General features: G+C 43.4%; 1 protein-coding gene across 7 annotated transcripts in view; it reads right to left on the reverse strand.

The window, feature by feature from the left end:
* Positions 1-21,587, reverse strand: part of PRKCD (protein kinase C delta) — a 408,906-nt gene that overhangs the window by 198,091 nt on the left and 189,228 nt on the right. For all 7 annotated transcript variants that reach the window (XM_078661638.1, XM_078661637.1, XM_078661636.1 and 4 more), the window contains exon 4: positions 1,844-1,980. In XM_078661638.1, the coding sequence (XP_078517764.1) occupies positions 1,844-1,958 (115 nt within the window). In that variant the 5' untranslated portion in view covers positions 1,959-1,980. The remainder of the gene's footprint in view (positions 1-1,843; positions 1,981-21,587) is intronic.

The following is a 21,587-nucleotide window of genomic DNA, read 5'->3' on the forward strand; positions in this document are numbered from 1 at the left end:
TAAACTTGGTCGGGTTTGAGTAGTGCTTGAGAGACTAGTGATCAAGACGGGGAGCTATAAACTTGTAGGTTCTCAGGAGTGCTGCTCAGGTCAAAACCCCTTAACAGTTGATCAAAACAAATTAATCGTGCTCATAAAATCACAAAATGAAGCCTTTTAGTAACTGAACTTGTTATGACCCAGATATAGTAGAAGCCGATCATACTAGTACATTAGACAGCTATTTGGAACAGCATATATTAAAAATAAAACATACAAAGCAAAATTGACTGTTCAAGAGGGATGTAATTTTACTTTGAGAATATAAATAGAGACAATCCATAGGATTTTATACAGATACAGCAATTACAGAGAGACAATGCAGTAAGATCTCACATTGACAACCTATTTAAAACAGTGAATTGTGGGCTGACGAACATGAAAAGGCAGCAACATGTTACCAACTATTTTGAACTACCTTTAGCTGGTGTTAGTGTGCTCAGTTTGTTTACAGACTGTGATATCTGCAGGTAGAGGAATGAGGTTTTCATATGGGTAATAAAATATCTGATAACCTGTGGAATCCAAAGATACTGTTCGTTTAAATGTATCCGAAAGAAACATTCCAATAGAAGTACCCTAAAATATGTCCAGCTATTTATAAATAAATAATCTAAGACCCAGAAAAAGTGTTTCTGGGCAAAATATATCTGGATCTATTCTTCGCTGTCCTACCAATGACCACATCTGTATTGAGAAAGTATGGTATCATGTTAAGGGTGTCAGATGAGTGAGGTTTCTTGAGACAAGCAATGGCTACAGACAGTGTTAAGATGTAGGTTTCATTGCATCCTATGCACTAGTACCTCAAAAGGGTCTCTAAACCAGTGTTACTTCCTTTTTGGTTCATAATTAAATTATCTTTCTTTAAGGTTTCATTTTCGACATCCATATGCCTCAGCTAATCTCAGCTGGTCAACACTCCTATCAACTCATCCAATACAGCACATTCTTCTTTTACTAATCTTCAAGTATAAAATGATCTCTTTTGTAACTCCTACTCTATTTTCTTTAAGACTCAGGTCACAGAGGTTCAGTGGTTCTTTTATTTACCATAGGAAGGTAAGTGATGCAATGTATCCTTGGCATTCTGTCTGCAATGTTGTGGTGCAAAGACTTTGGAAAGTTGGTGCATGAGATGGTTGAAAATAAAATACACAGATGGTCGACTGATGCAGTTTTTGATAAGGTCTGCAATTCCTGATGGGATTATTTTTAGGTAAACTATGTCACATGTTAACACCAAATCTGCCTGTGTGTTCCTCATCTCTTCATAATGCTTACCTTCAAAATCACTGAATATTCTCCTTGAAGACTATCAAGTTAGTGTGGTACGCTTTCACTCTGATGTGACAGTCAGTCCAGTCTACCCCTTTGCATTCCATCCAAAGAATGAGGCAGGATGTATTTCGCCAAAATAAATTCTACCACACTAGGAAAACACCTTACCACAAGCCTATTGCTGCTCAGGTAGCAGATGACATGTTATTTCAATGTTCAGGTTTTATACTTTCTTTGGTGAACAACTTTAAAAGGTTAAGGAAGATCCCACACCTGGGCAGGAGCTTCTCTCTACTAGGTGCCCTTATGCACTGTATTCAGTTTAGTGATTGTGTGATATCAGTCAAGCTGTTTCACCTACAATACTTGTGTTTCTAGTCGGCAACAATAGTTGGATACATATAATCCATTCACTTAATTTTGGCAATTCATAATTTGTTTTGACAAGGATACATCTGCAGCACTTTACAAATGCAAGACGTCACAGTCAACATTATCTAGGTCAGGTTTACAATTACGCTACCTGTGCTCAGGGATTCCTTCATTTTGATTGCACAAAATGGCTGGATTGCCTCGGATTGGTTCACCATAGGCCCCAGCTCAAATGAATTGAAGGCAATCCTTAAGAATGGTGCCATTGTTCAAGAGACTGCTTACAACCTACAGAAATCAAAGAAATCACAGGTGCATAAGATACATGGTCAACAATTTCCCTTCCTAATAAAGTACAGAAAACAGAAAATACCGATATTATAACGCGAAATATGCAATGTCTTCATGTATCTGGGGTAATGCATTTGGTTTATTTTGGCGAATGGGACTTTTACAAAACATATCTGACCTCTAAAACCTTGAAAAATAAGAAACGTATAGCAGCAGATGCTTCATTGTGATGGATTTCGATTCCAAACAAAGCTGCTTCATTGCTCTGATTTAATCTGTCCTGCTTAAAATCAGACATCTAAAAGTGTGACTTACAAAGCAAAACCTTGGTCATATCAGAAAAAGGGATATAACAACATACTTCCAATCCAACATCCACACCTGTGAAACTAACGCCTATTTGAAAAGAAAAAAATGTATTAGTCATGTTCAAAAGTAGATGACGCAGACAATGTTCTGAAGGTGTCCCATCCTTACATTTAGCTAAAATAATAAGTAATGCCTTGGTACATGAAATCATCACGTCTGGCCGATTGAGTAACCCTAAGGACATAGCAAGCATGGCTCAGTGGCAACTGTCAATGATTTAACCAGATATAGTTATTCCAGAAGACACGAATTGAAAGGATTTGAGGCTGAAGCATGTTTTGTAGGTTTGGAAATCTTCAATGAAGCCACAATGGCAATCAAACACAGGCTTCGCTGTATATTCCCCATCCAACACCTGAAAGAGCCAGCCTTCTCCTGCTGGACTGAAGCGGAGGAGAGAAGGCAGACCAATTTGTGGAGTATTCAGAAATAAAGTAAAGCAGGATTTAAAAAAGTCACAAAGGAGATAATTATTTTTTAAAAGACTGATATTGGGTATTCTCAAGTGTTTTTTTACCACCATGCTCACATACACAAATGATTTTCTTTGGACTAAAGCGGACTTTTGGGGTAGTATAGAGCACAGGCATTAAGGGAGCCCGGTTACACGTTTAGAACAAAATACGTTTGTTACAAATATACGCACCAGATATAATTAAGTGGAGGTTCAAGTAGTGCCTGTGGGAAGGGGACAACAAGGGTGATAAGTCGGGTTTAAGTTACAAGATATGGTTAGCCGCACCATGCATCTGACAGCCTACAAGGTGGTTCTCTGTCCACTGGGCATTGATAATAGACTTCAGGAACAAAAAGCTGTGCTGCTAAGTTTTAGTTTTAGATGGCCCCAATATAATATTAATTAATTAATTTACTTGCTAAAGTAGAGTCCAAAGAGTGCCTCCCTGTGGTGCGTTCTACATAAATCCTTCCATTCAGTCCCCAAAAATAGAGGGTCACAGAATTGTGAAAGGGGGTGAAAAAAAGTCTCAAAAAGAAAATGCATAGAAAAGTGTCGGCGATCCAAGATTAATTCAAGAATTCCATCCATTACTCTTTTGTATACTTTGGGGTATCACCCGGAGTGTGATGAGTATGTCCAGACATGGGTACAGTTCACACGGTCACCTGGCTGATGAGCCCTGACTGGAGCAAAACAAGTACTGGGTCGCTTGTGTTCTGGTTCTGGGAGGGCCTGGCCTGGCAGTTCGGGTAGGGCTGTTCCCTTTGGAGCAGGGTTAAGGCTCATTTGCATATGGGTGGATCCAAACTAAGATGGCCTGGTGTGCAAAGTGACAATAGACTGGGATGCGGCCCGAGTACTTGCCAGTGGCTGAGATTTATTCAAGCATTCCATCCATCACTTTTTTGTATACTCTGGAAAGTTTTGGACCATTCTCAAAAGTACTTGTTGGTGGGTATTCACAAACTTTCCACCACCCAGTTACACTTCAGAATTGTTTAAAAATGTACCCTTGTCAAGAGCAGCAGTAAATCTGCTTCCAGTATGAGAAGGGAACTCGCAAAAAATGAGTGAAGTCGTCGGGAAAGGCGTTTCTGCAGCGGGAGCCTTTCATAGTGGTACACACATGTATTCGTTTGGCAACTAATACGATTAAAGGAATACTTTAACAGTTAATGAACAATTTCAGAAGTGCGCAAACATGTTTTCTTGGAAGTCCTTGCCTTGTACAATATGCTTATTTATTGCCTCAACGATGTTTTTGGAAGTCTCAGCAAATTCAAACTTTGCCTGAATGACTTTGGAAAAAAGTCCACACTTTGTCACACATTAGCAGCACTAAAGTTTCCGCACTGGAAACCTCACCTTCCTTTACTTGATGGATCGTGAAACAGTGAGGAAGTGCCTTAGCCTGGCCCAACAGTTGTTTTGTGACAAAATGGGAAACTGTGATTGGCAGAGAGCGTTGTGTCTCATTCAGTTTACTTACAGTGTTTTTTTGTCACGGTTTTAATAAACTTTTATTGTAGGTGGGGGGGAGGGGCTCTCACTATATAAAAGAAAAATGGGACAAAAGCAAATTTCATAAATTTTTCGATCAAAGAGCAAATATTTCCAAGAAAGTCTCAGTCACTGAATGGAACTACTCTGTGTACAGATGAGCTCCTTTGAAAAACCAGAATGCTGTCACTCACAGTGAAGTCAGCCAATGGTTGAGTGGACGGATCCATTGCACAATGTTGTAGTAGTATAGCTGCTTAATTTTTAGATTGCCTAAGAGCGACATTTCCATGTTTTTAAGGTACTTGTGTGACATTCCAATGACCTGCAAGTGACACTAGGCGTGGCATTTTATGCCACCACAATGTTCACTAAAGGGATAAATATCAGAAATGACCCATTTTGTGGTGTGTAATTGTCTGGAACCTGTATTAAAAGATCTGCAACAGTCCTGAATTGCTAGGCAACTAACGCATCCCTTTTCTACCAAGACACTGGCAACCTTTACAATTACAGTACCCCTCATAACTAGTGGTCACGATTGGGGGGGCTTCCCCACTTCCACGTATCAATACCTTTGTTACCGGTGATTACATAGGTAGGGGAAATCCCACCCTTTAGGAAATGGACTCTGAGATCCACTAAGAAATGAGGAGTTCCTGGGGAAGTGGTAATTCCAGGTCCAATTCACCCACGACGCCTTATTTTCCCTCGCTTTCACATAGATTTCTGCTGCTCTCAGCAATATGTGTTTACTGTCTCAGCAAATTCAAACCTTGCCTGCATGACTTTTAAAAAAAAGTCCATCCTTTGTCACACATTACCCGCATTAAACTTACTGCAGTGGAAATCTTGTTTTCCTTTTCTTGATGGTGCGTGAAGGAGTGCGGACGTTAATTCGCCTTCCTCAACAGTCGCTTTGCGACAAAATGGGAAGCTGCACATAGCTCTGCTCATGCACTTATATAACTATGCGTTTTAAACTTTTTAAATCTATCTGTGAAACTAAACAGAGCTGTGGTGTTCGCGTAGATCTCACAACTCTGATGGGGTCGTCCCAGCAGTTACAGGTCCCATCAGAATTAAGAGTCCGCTCATAATGAAAGCCTAAATGTTCTTCATACTGGGTACCATTGGGTCCACTGATGGTGAAAGAATTTGGGCCATGATGGACAGAGAGCAACAGTAACGTGCTGTCTAAAATAAAGAGATACAGCAGCAGTAAGTGGCTGCTTGTTGCAGCAGACCTCACCATTTGCAGATGTGGACCCTCCCTCAAATTTTCAGTGACTGGTTGTCCCCGAGTTGCAAGAGCCCAAGGCTCCAAATGCTTCCAGAGGGGAGCCAGGGAGGTTAGAGGGCCATAGGCAAAACAAAAGGAGATGATGGGCGGAGCACTGAAACTATTCAGACACTCACCCTCAGTCACAGATCTGGATTGAATCTATCATCGTTCTTTAGCTCACTTCGCCACCCCAGTTCAGACACAGCCATATGCAAATCAGTCTTGACCCTGTGTCTCATGGGAACAGTCCAGCCCGAACTACCAAGCAAGGTCTTCCCTGTACCGGAAACAAGCATCCTGGCACCGGTTTCGGGGTAACACCCCTCATCAGCGGGGCTAGCTTGAGTCCAGCGGCAAAGTGAGCAAGGGACCCACGTCTGGGCATACCCTGCTAACTTAGGGCGAACAAGGCAAACACAAGGAGATGATGGACGGAGCACTGAAACTTTTCAGAAACTCACTCCCAGTCATAGATCTGGGCTGAATCTATCATTGTTGGTATAGCCAGTCCTAGAGCTAGCTCCACTTGCTTCTAGAGGGGAGCAATGGAGGTCAACGAACCTGGCACCACCTCTACTAGTGGGTCGGCCTAAAGTCCTATTCTCCGCCAGAGGCTAGCCTTGGGAGTGAAATGGCTTGTGGTGCCTCTGGCCAGGTCTAGGACTTCACAAACTTCCAGATGTGACATAGGTAGGCAAAAGGGCCTTGTGCCCCTCTGGCAGAGAGCTAGCATATGAGGGCTAGCCTAGGGCTCACAAAGCTTCCAAAGGAGAGCCAGGGAAAGTAAAAGGATCTTGAGCAGAGTTAGGGCCGGTTTTAGAGTTGAGTGATGATGGAAGAGACTCCTACTCCAGTACTAAGTTCTGAAACAGAAGAATAACCCACTGGTGGTATTTCGTCCACTAAACCATCCCTCTGGTGAGGGAAATTCTCCTTCGGAATTTCGGACATCCTTCAGAAACCAGAGGATTCGCCATTATCACCCACTTGTAATTCCTTCCCTACACTACTGTACTGCAAGTGAACTTAGATAGCACTCTGAAAAGCTCAAGATGACATCTCAGCTCTATAAATAGTATGTGTAAGGCACTATACATTCGTCCCTTCTTAACACACAACATCAGACAGTTGACACCCTCTCTACCACTCCCAGCCTTCATTTTGCCATCCATTCCTCACTATGTTCCTTTGCTACTTGTCTTCCCTACACATTCACTTTCTACCCTCCACCCTTCGCTCTGGTCTTTCTTTGCCAATCAGTCATTCAGCTGTCTCATAAACTTACTCTATGTTCTTCGCTCTGCATCTTCTCCCTCTGAACTACCTATTCACCTAAATTCCACTATACATCACTCCATTTCTTTGGCTCTCTAGCTCTTCTTTTCTCTGCTTCCCAAAGTCTCTCCCTCCGCCTCCAGACATTTGCTGTCACTTTGCGATCTTCTCCCTTCTCCTTTTCGACTTTTCAGTCATTTAATTAGGTGTAATTGAATAGGTCTAACTTTTTATTCATCTCTCACCTAGCTTACTCTTCACTTTTCCTCCTGCATTTATCTCTTCAAACTCTGCAGTGAAACAAAGAAAATGCAATATGTTGAGTTAAACATAGCTTATCTACATATGAATAATTTAATCTGGGCCAAACCAGTCTTGTTATTTTGGCTTCAGGCTATGTATTACCATTTTCAAGTAAGATTGAAGAATCCAAAGGACACCAGGAAGCGCACAACTTACTCAATATCCAGGTAATAGCTCTGTTTGGATTCAAAGCGAGCAGCTGGTTGAACACCATCACAAGTGTTTAACCGTGCTCCTTGGTGGACGAGTTCCACTGTAGACATGGATATTCAGTATGCCCGGTGTTGTATTAGCTAATAAATGCATAGGAAGAGCCAAGGAGGCCCGCCCGGGGCTAACCACACATTTTAACAAACACTGGTCCATCAAATGAAACGCCACCTCTCTTTAACACAGGCATCTGGGAGCAGGACTCTCATAGCTCATTTGAGTGCCTCCAGAGACACAAAAGCAGAAAGAAACAAAGTTTTGTAACTCAGTCTGGTGAGCCTTTAACCCCTTCCGTGCGCGGGGAATTCCCGCGCTGTGTCGGCATTTCCATTAGTGGGCGGGCATTCGGACGGCTGGGGCCGTCCTGCGCACACGCCTACTGTGATGCGTGACGGCTCCCGGACGTCACGAGCATGGAAGAGGTTAACTATGTTTGTCTAACACTTGACTGTGGTATATGGAAGGCTGTAATGGTAGAAGAAAAATGTGGATGACAACAAAATAATAGACTGAGAGGGCAGGCTGAAAGCACCTATTAATATCTATATTATATAAATAATTTTAGTAAAATCAAAAGGGTCATTAGTGCCCAATCAATGAAGGAAACAACCCAGTCCAATATCCTTCCATCATTGCCCCTGGAGGTGTAATATTTAGATAAAAGCATGCTGGAACATTTGAGATTCAGAGTCAAGGACAGAGCATGTTCCCCAGGTCGAGCCAATGGACTCCCACAGATCTGCCTCGAGGTTGTTCCTTCTGAAGACTCGTGGAGACATAATATCTGCCAATGCACATAGTGGTGGCATCTATAGGAATAAAGGGACTGTGGTCCAGAAGCCTTAGTTTCAGCTGCAAGGAACTTTGAATCAGTTATGACAAGAAAGTTCAGATATGCATGCCAACCTTTGTTTATTATTTCAAGCTCAGTACTTTTGTAGTTTTAACAATTAATTAGTAAAATAATAAACTCCAGAGATTCAGGAATAAACGAATAAAAGGTGAAGTTTCATTACAAGTAGAGAATTTCACTACGCATCTTTTGAAAAAGTTTCCTGCCCCATCCTCTTATTTAAAACTTGCAATGTATGTGCACTTTCTCACTCGATATTGCGAGCATGTGGCTCGTCATCTTGCTTAACTAAGGGCCTTATTACGAGTTAGGTGGTCCATAGGACTCCCGACCCCCTGGTGGCGGTCCGACCATCATCACACTGCGGCCCGCCTGCAGTATGAGTGTGGCGGTCGGACCGCCGCAGGACTGCTGCAACCGCCTGGGACTAAGGATCCGGCAGCGGTTGTGCAGCATCAGGAGCACTAATATTCTGGAGGTGCCGATGAGGCACCGCCAAGTATATTAGGAGTTACCTGTCTACCGCCCTTTTCAAGGCGGGGAGCCTGTCATGAAATGGGTAGAAGAGGCAACAGCCCCCTCCGCTCCTGGGCCTGGTGGTGCATGAGGGGCTTTTGCACCCCTAGTACCTGCACGGTGTGGCATGATTTGCCACACCATGCAGAAAGGTGCAGTCGGCGCTCTGAGAACAGCGGTCTTCAAGTTAGGCTCTTCTATGAGCCTAACAGACTGCAGCTGTCATACCACTGCAGGACCACCCACCAGACCAGGATTGAACTCCTAATCTAGTGAAGAGTTGCATCACTGCTTTGGCAGTCCTACAGACCAGCAAAATTGTATAAAGGCCTTAAGTATTCTTAGACGTCCTAGTAGCTGCCTTCACTTCGACAGCTCATTGTCAAATATTGGTAAAATTAGAGACTAACTAAAAACTATGGCTGTGTGAAATTTAAACTAGGCCTGCTTGGCAGGTGATGTGATTCATGGATGGGACTTTGAGTAGGCACATCCATACTTGTCCGTTGACTGGATCAGCCATGGGGATGAAATGTCACTGGTGATGTTTCAGCCGAAATAGGATTTCAAAGCTGGCAATCAAACTCGTAGAAGTCTTGAAACTTGGCAAAACATGGGAGGTTGGGTGCCAACTTGCCATGGTCTGACTAGGTGGCTCCTCCCAGTGCCCACAGGCAAGGCGTGCAAGGAATGAGCCTCCCAGGCAAAAGGCATGGCTTCACCCTCCTCTCGCTGGTGATTACCTGAACTGTTCAACCCAGAGGAGACCCAATCTCTTCCCTGGTCTGACACCACTCTGTGCAATGCAGGCCAGGTAGCCCTGTCCAGTGCTTTGAGCCCTGGCTGGCAGGGACTAGGTCTTCCAAACGAAAGACATGGCTTCACCGGCCGCTCCCAAGATTACTGGAATTGTTCGACGTGCAGGAACCCCAGGAAGGCTAGGTGGCACTGTTGGTTGCAGGAGCCTCAGTCTGCGGGAACAAGGTCTCCCCGATAAAAAGCATAGCTTTACCCACCACTCACTGGGGATTAATGGAACAGTTCAGTCCAAAAGAACCCCAGGCTCCACCCGTGTCCAACATTACCCTTTCCAGCATTGGGAAGGTGGCCTGGGCCATTGCCTGGAGACCTTGTCTGCGGGGACCGGACCTTCCATTGGATAGAAATGGCTTCTCCCACCTCTCAATGGTGATTACTGGAACTGTTCAACCCAGTGGAGGCCTATGCTCATTCCTGGTCCAATGCCACCTTGCACCAGGCAGGCTACATGGCTCTGCCTAGTGGTTGAAGTCCCGGCCTGGGGTGGACTTTGTTTGCAGGAACAAATACATTAGGAAAATGAAGAAATGTGTAATGATAAGGCAGAGGTGAAGTAGAAACGTTATAGTATGGCATCTATTCCAGAAACAAATAGGCTTGCGGCCTATCAGAGATCTCCCAAGAAAACCAACACAGAACAGCGAAACCATCACCAGCTACGATATACTAAATCTTAGGCGCTGAAAATCTATCCACATGAACGGCTGTAGCAACAACAATAGAGCACATATAGACACATGAAAATGTATTATTCAAATCAAAAAAATAAATTAGATACAACAGAAAATAATAGAAGGTAGCATCTAAAAAATTTAGTTGTGGACAAGGTGGGGGAAAAGTGGACCAGTTAGGCAGACTTGTGCACGGTTTGGCGTACTGGTGAGATAAAAGTGGAAGAAAAATTATTTTAGGATTTGCAATCAGCTCGAAAGACTTAAAGTATAACATTTCATAAGCGTCAAAATCTTGAAAAATGTAGAAGGTTTCTATCTTCAATCATTGGCAGACATAGCACTAAGAATGTGTAGCAGAACATATGTTGAGCATTTAAAAGGGTTTTCTGGGAAAAACATGTCCATTTTATTGGCTAGCTACCATAGGTCTGGGCCTGACAATGACATTTCATCCAGTGGCATCATTTCAAAGATCACAGTCAAAGTGATACGAAACCCACTTTGTTTTCACTCTGATGACATCACAGGAAAATATGCCATACAGCTTTGACAAATTTAAGGGTCCATTTAGTTTTTTTTGTTAGAAAAACATGTATTGAAAACTTGAGGCTGCAGCATGGTCAGAAACAGTGATTCACAATTCTCATAAACAGCCTCATTTTGAAAAAAAAACAGAAGGCATTTTTACTGTAAACAAATTTGTTCTAACACAAGTAAATCACAGGGGTTACCAAGCTGTTGAGAAAGGTAAGCTAGCATTTCAACAACTCAGGGTTCATAAGTATTTGACTTGACGCCACTCCACTAGAGGTGAACTGGAAATGGGCAACCACATTTGGAAAATAGCACTGCAGATATTAACAGCTATCCAGTTTTATCATGCTCATTCCAACAGTCAAAGGTCAACTGATTTAGTCAATCATTAACACTATTAGGAGCAACAGAACAATTTATTGAGAGAGGGAGAAAAAACAGAGAGGACGCCTTATTATTGATTTCATTCACTCATTGGCATGATCCAAGTTTCTACACCTTGCATCAAAGTTTCTTTTGAAAATGAAATGATTTGCCATGTCGTAGGAGAAGTGGGTTCTCGTGAGAATGCAGCCGTGCAGCTTGAAGTTTGGTAACTAAAAAATGTCCACAAAAAGAAATTGTAGAACTGCCTCACACAACTCAATTTTTTGGGATACTTTTTTTTATCATCTTAGTATTAAAACTGATGGGGTCGCTCACATACTATGTTCAGCTGATGAATTGTATTAGTTTCTGGGAATTTTCACACCTTCAAAGTTCTAAAACTGCAACTATGATAATCTTAAAAAAAAAACTAAATGACTGAAAAAGGGATTAGTTAGCCATTTGCAAACAGTTTTCACTGCACAGAGTTGTGACATAAGGGCGTTTGGATATTGAGCAACAGGTGTCTAACTGCAAAACACAATGATCTACTGGTTAAAAAAAACATATCTGAAGCCAATACACATACAGAACCCTTATAACATTTAACTACAATTAACTGAAATTTGAGTACATAACAGTTATTTATACGTCCAAAAAAAGTTAGCTTATAACTTTCCAGAAAAAAAACATTTGCAACTGGTCAAATAAATGTTTACCAGTTAAACAATTAACTTTATGAAAAAGGTTTTTAATTAACACAGCATCACAGTACTTCAATGAAGAGTTATTACATATTAGCTCAACCACACTTTACCATATTGAACACCACTCTGCCCTAGCAATAACACATAAACCTTATTTGAGTTTTCAACCTTATTTCTTCAATCTCCCTTTCCAACACCGATAACACATGCTTGGTGCCATTATTCTGCCCAGCTCCCTTAACACCAGGAACAACCACCATGCACTACCTTTCCATACTGCACATTCCAAACCCCACAAACTAGAAAAGTCCACAAAAAATATTTTTTTCCTGAGCATCACACAGGTCAGACCAAAACAAAATACACATTAACATGATCGAGAACTAAACTTCAGGAACCTAACTAAGAAAACAAAAATCTGGGGACTTCAGCAACCGTCCTGAAAAAACACCTTTGTCGGAAGCCATTCATTAGCAGAGCCAAATCAAATGACTTTACCTGTACCATCACCGAATCCAACAATGAATTCAACCCTCTAGGTGAGGTAGGAAAGCACTGCATTATTTGAATTCAAAACAGCCCATCACCCACTCCATTTAAAAATCGACTCATATTAATCTTTATCAAATACCTCTCAGCAAAGGCCCTTGTCCCCTAATTGGACATCTCTGCACTGTCATCTTTCTTTTTTCTTTCAACTCTGGAAAGATCTCCTCCCTCCTCAAAAAACATAATTGAACCCTGAACACCTGCCCAATTGCGGCCTCACCTTATTTGGCAAGGTTCTATAAAGAGCTTTGCACTCATGAAGACCATCACGTACATATAAGACTTGTGCGGGCACACAAATCATGTGAATATCAATTGTGCAGTACAGAACCATGGATGCTGCAAGTATCACATCTGAAAGACAGGCACAGATAGTCACTGCCTCCTTGTATTCTTGACCACCTGGCGGTCTATGATGACCTATCAATAGGTTTCCTTCAGAATTCCTCACAATTCGTCATGCGTGATGTAATATGTGAGGTCATTCATTGCAGGGGCGTGAGTTATAGTTAGCTCAGCTAACCATAACTGCTTGAATTTCACTGGTTTTGTATGAGTGAACCCTGAGCGTAATTATAACGTCCCTGTAACCTTTGGTGGTTTTTAAGTTTTTTCTCTTCCATTTCCTAAGTATAACATCCCTGTAACCTTTGGTTTTTTCAGTGAATTTCGATATTTTTTTTTAAATAGTAATGGCACCTGCAGAGTAGTGGAGAAAGGGGGTGGGCCTCTGACCAGCTCTCAGGAATACCGCTGTGTAGGACTTACAGAAAGTACAAGGAGGGCTTATTGGCCCCAAGGTACCTCAGCATCCAAGAGGACTTAATTTCCCCAACCAGTAGTGTGCCAGAAGACACGTTTGCAGATTGAAAGGGAGCATGGCCTCCGAAGACCTCTTAGCAATCCCGCTGTGTGTGAATTACTGGAAGTAATCGGAGGGGTTGTTCACCCCAAGGACTCTCAGCAGCCAAGGAGACTTCACCCCCCAACTAGTAGTGCACCAAGAGGGATGTTTGCAGAGTGGTAGAGAAAGGGGATGGGCCACTAAGATCTCTCAGCAATATCACTGTGTGGGACTTACTGAATGTAATAGAAGGGGTAGTTTGCCCACAAGGACATCTTTGGGGGCCAGCAACTCCTGTTACCTCCAGTAAGTCCCACACAACTTGACTGCTTAATGATCTTCGGAGACCATGCCCTCTTTCTCCACCACTCTGCAAACGCACCTTCTGGCGCACTGAAGGTTGGGGGATTAAGTTGTCTTAGCTCCAGAGGGTCCTTGGGGCCAACAAGCCCTACTTATATCTCCAGTAAGGTCCACACAGCAGGATTGCTGAGAGGATTTCGGAGGCTGTGCACCCTTTCTTCACCACTCTGCAAACGTGCCTCCTGGCACACTGCTGGCAGGGGGATGAAGTCCCCTTGGCTCCAGATGTCCTTAGGGACCAACTACCCCTCCTGTTATGCCTGGCTCACTGCTGGTGGGCGGGGGGGGGGGGGGGGGGAAAGAAGTCCGCTTTAGTCCTGAGGGCCTCAGGAAGCAAGAGGACTTCATCCCCCAACCAGCAGTGCACCAGGAGGTATGTTTGGAGAGTGGCTCTATGGTAAGACCTATTGGCTTTGCCAATGTTTGTTGAAATTGTCAGCAATTCTGCATTGATCAAGTCCTTTCCTACTGGCAGTTAACAGAGATTAACAGACAGTAATGCAGTTCCCAATTCAAAAGATTTATTTTTGATTTGCAACAAAAAATACCTGAAATAGGGTAGTGGCAAATGTGCTGTTATTTCCTTATTTGTAGATGTATATGACAAAAATCCTTTCTCCAGAAAAACTCTACTACATAAAATTGTGTCAACAAACTCTGGGCAAAACATGTCTTTATGCCAGAATTAGTTCCATGCACAATTAGTAGCACAACATTGGCTGGGAAAATGTGTTCCTTAAATATAGAGGTATACACTGAATTATTTGCGTTGAAAAATCCTACTCGTGGAGAAGTGTGGCTCACTGGTTAGAGGAGGAAGACCCTGAAGCAGAGGTCAGACTAGAGGTCAGACCGGGACCAGGGTTCAATTCCCGACGCGGCAGGGTCCTGAGCTCAAAATGTCCACGGACTCGATAATTCTCGCTTCGGTGCCTACTCAAATCAGGGGCTCACACTCTGCAACTCTGGGCAATAGCTTGCATAATCTCCACTACGGCCCCCCGCAGCGGGATGCCTGGCTTTCACCTTGGGGGTGCCCAGTAGGGGCTATCTCACAGGGAAAAACCAGGACGGGTTCCCAAAGCAAGCGCCTTGAGACCCTTTGGGGTGATTAGTGCGCTATATAAGAAGCCAACATTACATTACATTACTATGTATACTCTGCTAGCAGCATGTTGGAGGAATCTACTTTTTTGCATTGGTGTTACTTCCGAGCACAATATCAACTGAGGCAGATTATGCAGCAATTTTACAACCACACTCTAGGTCGCTTTTTGTTGGAGCTTGCTTGCAGGGAATCGTTTTGTTGGGAATCAGAGACCCTGAGAAATGGAGACTGAAGACGGTAAACACGGAATACTGTGTTTGAGCAAGGTTTTGTCTGTGTACAGACATAGTTATCCTGGTCACCACACAATGTCACACTAAACACATGTACCATAGATTCCTTGGACAACACATGATCCACAACAAAACATTCCCTTCCACAAGGTGCAAAAACATCCTAGCACAATTAAAGGGGACAGGACTACTGTGTCAATATAAATGTATCTTTTATGGTCCCATTTAGAATGAGTATCAGTATTTCTCCTGCTAGAGCACTGAGGATATGCAATATGTCCCACAAAGAGCTAATGGTGCTACCGTGCACCACGTGCTAGAATAACAGCGTGTACCTGGCATCAGAAATTGGGAATCATGTGCCAGAAGTGGGTTTTGAAGATAAAAGGACACCACAGTTCTTGAAATGGAAATTAGCTTCCACCAATACATAGATCATGCTGCACACCCTTCTTGATTTCCAGATCAATAGGGACATAGTTTATAAACACAAACTGCACATAAAGCCAGGCATGACTAACATGAAATATCCCTGCTCTCGAGAGTGGAGCCATGGCTCCCACAAACTGAGATTAGAATAGCTGTAAAACCATTGGGATGGTCGCATCTCAATGCTGACAATGCCCCAGCTGCTGGCATCCCAGACACCCATCTGTCTCCTCAAGAGCATTCTTCAGATTGCAGCATGTACTGTAGGTATCTGAAATGTTGATATAATAACACCTATACTCAGAAATCTCCACTGGCCACATCTGCTTCAGGGCCTCTTCAAGGTGATCCATACCATTACACCATCTCACATGGCAGCCAATGGCAAGCAATTAGGCCTTCAACCAATTGAGTTTAGCATTGTGACTGAGCTTGTAAGCAAAATAAACATTAATATAAATCAAGATCTTGAAAGTTCTGCTAAATCTAGAGCATCACCAGACTAGAGACATGAATTAGCAGGAAGGAGAAAAGTGTGTGCCTGCTACATTCAAAGAGTGAATTACGACATCCAACTGAAGGTCACCACACACGCCCACACCCCTTCCAAAGAAAGTGTTCAAAACTCCTGAAGCAACGCCTTTTCAACATGACTTCTTGATAATTTAGTGATTTGACGTTTTTCATGTCCACCCTCCCCAATATAACGCCTATGCTACTCCTGTTGGACCGGCCCCTATCTGCCCCATCATCACCCATACTGCTTTGCGCCCTCCCTCCCCACCCCCCACACTTTCCTCTACAGGATGGCTCCTGGAGGTGCTCTTGGAAGAGGCAGACACTGGCCCGTGTTCCAAACATCCAAGAGCGATGAAGGAATTCTGCTTTCAATGTGAAATGAGGCAACTCAGCTTCAAATGTGATACCCCCGGAGTGTTGCATTTTTCATGTGGTAAAATACATAAACCTGACAACGGTGCAGTGGTGTGGATGCAAACTGCATGAACCGAAGACCAAACTCTGAGGCTGCACTTCACCTAAGCTGCGTTTTCAAGTACGCTGCTCAGTTCCTCGACAATCATGGATACCAGTGGATAGGTTTGAGGGACAGGTCTCCAAAGGGTTGCCTTTGAGCGGTGGGACTCTACAGTGGCTTCCAGTCACACCTAAGACACTCACATATTTCAGAACTCAGAATTAGCTGTTTGATCCTTGAGCTTTTCTAAAAATGGAAGAAAAGTATTTGGACTTTCAATGGTCAATAAAGAATTTTCCAATAAGGAAAAAAAACTCACAGCTATATACTGCGCTGTCCAGCTGGACTCACCAGGCCATAAAACAGCTGAAGCCTCACCCCTCTGTACACTCTCTCCAACTCCATGACCGTCTAAGTATGTGCAACACATGCGAACACTTGTGCACAGCCGCAGAACGAAAAACACTACTGGCGACAGTACTGGTACAAGTAGCTGTCACTGTTCAAGGAGGACAGGTCTACAGAACAAAATGATTAATACTTGAACTTTTAACACAGAATCTTGCCCTGGAGAGCTTCAATGGCGGAAGAGGAGGAAATGGTGGGGAATTCAATGCGTAACAGCTGGTGTGTGTGCATGAATGATGCTGGCCATTGTTTTAAGATAACAATCTTAGCTACGCCCTAACGTGATGTTTCTGGCAGCAGCAGCCCTGCTAACAAGAGGAGGTTTCCACAAAGGAGGACAAAATAACATTGGGCACAAATAACAACAATTCGAGAAGGTAAACATATTCGCTGGATGTAACACTTGAAATCAAGCATTTTTATGTGAATTATAATTATAAACAGGGAATCCAAAACTTTAGGATCGACTACTTAAGTTATAAATTTCATATGAACCCGCCATGGGGGTTCAGCCATAGCAATGAATGATACTGTGAGATGTTACAGCAGCTCGTCCTTTTACTTGCAACAATGGACCAGGTCATAGAGTCCATCGTGAAACTTCATTTCGTCCTAAAAACAGGAGATTAGTCCTACAAGTGATTAGTCCCACAGGATAAACCACCAAACTAGAACCTGGGGACCTGTGTTCTAATCCCGGCACTTCCACTTGACTGATAATCATGTGATTCTGGGCTTATCACTTAATCTGCTTGTGTCTAAAAAAATATAAGTAGGTTAAAAAAATACATAATGCGGTTGTAAATGATGGAAATGATATGTATTAGTCACCAAGTGATGTGCAGCTTCTATTCAGCACCAGCTAGCCTTGCGCCACTTAAAAAGGCAATACATACAGGTACCACAGTGATGTAATACATAGAAATGCGTGGCCAATTAATTGTCTTTGATCAAAAAAATAGCATGTGAAAGTTCAAGTGTGGCATTGGGCACTGCAGGTCCAGGCAAACGTAAAGAAAAGAGTCAACACGGTTATAAAAGAAAAAATATATAAATCACACAGCATTCGGTGTTCCTAAAAATTATTTGCCACACATTTGAATGAAAGCAGTTGTGGCCGATTTCCATGTAATCCCAATCGCTCTTTGTACTAATAAAAGAGCCAAGTCATAAATGTAGTGCCTGCCTTCTTGGCCGTCGGGAGTGGAAAGCGACTGAACGACCAGCCCTTCGGCGTGTCGAGTCCAGTCCTCCCTGTGGCTGCGGACAGTTGGTCTACAATCCCTTGCTCGCCGTGGTCTACTTTTAGTTAGTCCCTAATCATGCAGTATTACCCAGTATCTTCATCAGCGGGAATCCAGGACATGTCAAAAGTGCTGTGTTATACAGCTCATCTTCCTGTAGATAGGTCCTATGTAAAATTTCATTGGGCTATTTAACGAAAGTTTATGGGTTTTAGGGCCTACTTGAGTTTATGGTTCATCATCCGTCATGCCTCATATCCCATTGGAGGCTCTCCTTCATGACCCATCTTGAAGGAACTGTCCCGCTGGAAGACCACCCTCCTATTTCAATCCATCAATGGATTTTAATGCGCCCAGTCGTTATGCTGTTGCTCAATTGTCTGGCTATGTAGAGTACCTGAAGACTTGAGAGCCACAGCTAAGGTACGGCAGGAAAGTAGGTCAATGTTCAGTCATTTTTTGTAAACGCCTTATTCAGCATCTCATGGAAGTTCATACAGTTGGAGTCATTCTCGATTGATCAGACTCTATCCTGTCAGTAGTGGTTCAATGCCTCCTGCTGTTTTCTGTCCACAGGGATTTCTGTATCCTATAAGTGAGCCCCATCTAGCCAGTGAGCCATCCATTGAGGTAGGTTGGCCAAACAATATAGGTCGAAATGTGGTGCATCGTCATTCTCTGGGAATTTTATAGCACCACCTGCTTGTATCCTAAATCCAGTCGAACAGTAGAGCACCCTACAGTCGGGACCTTGACGTGCAACTTTCCCAACAAGAGGCCAAATGCAACTGTGACTCCTTATACTCTTATTACGACAGCCGCAACAAGACATAAAAACAGTACATTATTAGCTAGGTGGTTGCAGGATGGATGATGCACAGCAATTCACTAATCATTGCTGCAAACTACTCGGGCCTGACTCAAAGTCATCTCTGCCTTCACTTTTGCAATTCGCAAAATGGGAATGTGCACTTGTAAATTGATGAACTTACACATAATGTTACCCCAGTATGCTGTAATACTGCACTGGATTCAATCTGCTCTTAGGAATGAAGAGTGGCCTTCCCAAGCATTCTCCTGGTAAAGTGTGAGTATTCCAGAAATTGAAATAAATCTAATTTCTAACGAAGATACAAACCCACAAGCGTAGATTTTTTAAAATGTCTTTGTGGATTTAACTAACCAGCGTTCCAAACTAAGCCGGATTGTGGGTCACTGAAATAACATATATTCTAGTGTACTTTAACTTGTGTCCGAGGTGGTGCTTTACAATTTGGTAAATATATAATTTCATTAAAATATTATGTCAAATACGACATTTATGAAAGGATTACCACTTGCAGCAACCAGCTGGATCTAATTTTATTTCTTACACATTGCTCGATTATGATCATTGTAATTACAGAACACAGTTCAGGTTGACTTATGGCTTTCAGTGAGCAGTATTTCTTCTCTGTGAGTATTCAAAGCGAGTGTTATATTTGTACAAGACTTTCTTCGGAAATGGATTCCAGAAATAGTTGTTCCCACGGAATCTCCCGCCCTTTTGTTAAACATACAGCAGGTCATGCCAGCAGACGACAGCCAGGTTAGGTAATGCGTTCAGTGTTGCCTGGGGAAAGTCGAGGAAGACTTCCACCTCTTTGAAGACTCTCAGAACTACTAGACAACAAGCCAAGTGAAATGGCCAAAACGTAAAAGCCGCCAATAGATTCTATAAAACAAATTAAAAAGGCCCATTGGAACAGCACGATGGCGCAATTGGCACACAAATATAGACTTGCTGCACTTGCCACATCATTCATACACTGCTGCATTATTTGCAAATCTGAACAAATTACATGTGGTGTAATACACCATCACACATGGTGTGCAAGTTAACGGGCATGTTCATTTCTGCAATTAAGCAGTTAAGGAAAGGACAATTGTAACAAACTGTGTTACTGGTTAAGGGGGGGTGGGGGGGGAGAACCCTTGTTGGACTTGGCCCTTTTGGCGGGTTCACCCCTAAACTTTTTGCCTGTCTCCTAGCCTTTTCCCTGTGTAGTGTTGATGGTTTTAGGCCTCTAGGCACTTTATCATTGTGGTCCAGTGTAAAGTACGTGCGCTCTCTGTGTTACATTTGTAAGGTTGGCCTGCCCTCCCATAGGAATGCATGGGGATTCCCTGGTCAGTGTGTGTCAGTGGTAATTATGAGAGGAGCAGCATGTTCAAGTCTGGTATGTGTGAATCTGTATTAATAAATGCTGCGCAATAGTGTGCGCAGATTTGTTATGGTTATTTTAGAAATACCACTTTTAGAAGTTGGCATTTCTGTGTGCTATGTGTCTGCCTGCCTGATGTGGATTGCATGTCTGGCTTTTGAGTGATACGGGCTGGATGGTGTGGGTGGCTCCAGGAGGGGCGGGATGAGTCAGCGCTAGGCTGAATGGGACATCTACATTTTGAGTAGTGGGAGGAGAAGTCCCTGGCCCCTGCAGCGGCGTAGCTAGGGTGGGGGGGAGGGGGGGTGGGGTCCGTCCCAGGCGGCACCATTCTTGAGGCGTCTGCGGCCGCGCGGTACTGGAGGCCCGTTTTGCGGCAGCCTTTATAATTTATTTGGAAGTGGGCAGTGGCCGGCCGATTTCACAATGTGTCCCTTAAATCAAAAATAAATTATTAAGGTGGCGAGGCCTTGCTTACAACGCTCGTCAAAGAGCAGTACGGCGGGGCTCAGAAGATTTCTGTAGATTGAAGGTGTGCTGTGCTCTCATTTAAATATTTCCTTATCTTTAGTGTGCGCCTGTGTGTGTATTGTATTGTAACATTTATAAAGCGCAAAACGCGTACTACCCTTTATGGGGGCGCTGAGGCGCGTGCACAGTTTAGTTCTAGGAAGGTGCGCGAACTCTGCATGTTTGAAAAGACTTTCAGGCCAACCCTATGGGAAGAGTTCATCAGTTAGAAATCAAGGGTGCCCTATCAGTCCACACACCGAGGAAGGAAACTTAGGGCCTAAGGCATTATGGTTATATTAATAATGAATAACACTCCTATAGCGCACATCACAATTACAGCTGCCTCTTGGCGCATAAGACCGGGATTCTACAGGAGTGTGTTAGTTAAGGTGGTGTTTATGTAAACGATGATGGACATTGCAAGAAACCAGCGTCTCTTGTTCTTTTCCTGCCCCCTGGGTTGGGCGTGGTGAGTTGCAGAGGAGTTTTAGCTGTACTGAGTGTGCTGCCTCCCTCTGCAATGGCTGTTAGGCGGCTTGAGGCTAATGGGAGGGGATGCCCATCAGCCACAGTGTGGGTGAAAAGCCTGTAGTCTTCCTACCAGCCTTTACCTCCAAGTCGGTCTGAACCTAAAAGGCTGGCAGACTCCTGGAAGAAATGACGGAACCGGCAGTCTTTCCTTTCATGACTGGAGACAACCAACCCCCGCCTGCAGAACACCAGCCTTAAAATGTACCCCCAGCAGCGCCTGGGGCTGTGTCAGTCACACCTCTGCTGGACTTGCGGCTACAGGATGATATTCCACACCTTTATTGAGGTTGAAGCACACACAGAGAGGTAGACACACACCCAACCACCTTAA

This window comes from Lissotriton helveticus, chromosome 9, assembly GCF_964261635.1.
Source record: "Lissotriton helveticus chromosome 9, aLisHel1.1, whole genome shotgun sequence".
NCBI lineage: Eukaryota > Metazoa > Chordata > Amphibia > Caudata > Salamandridae > Lissotriton > Lissotriton helveticus.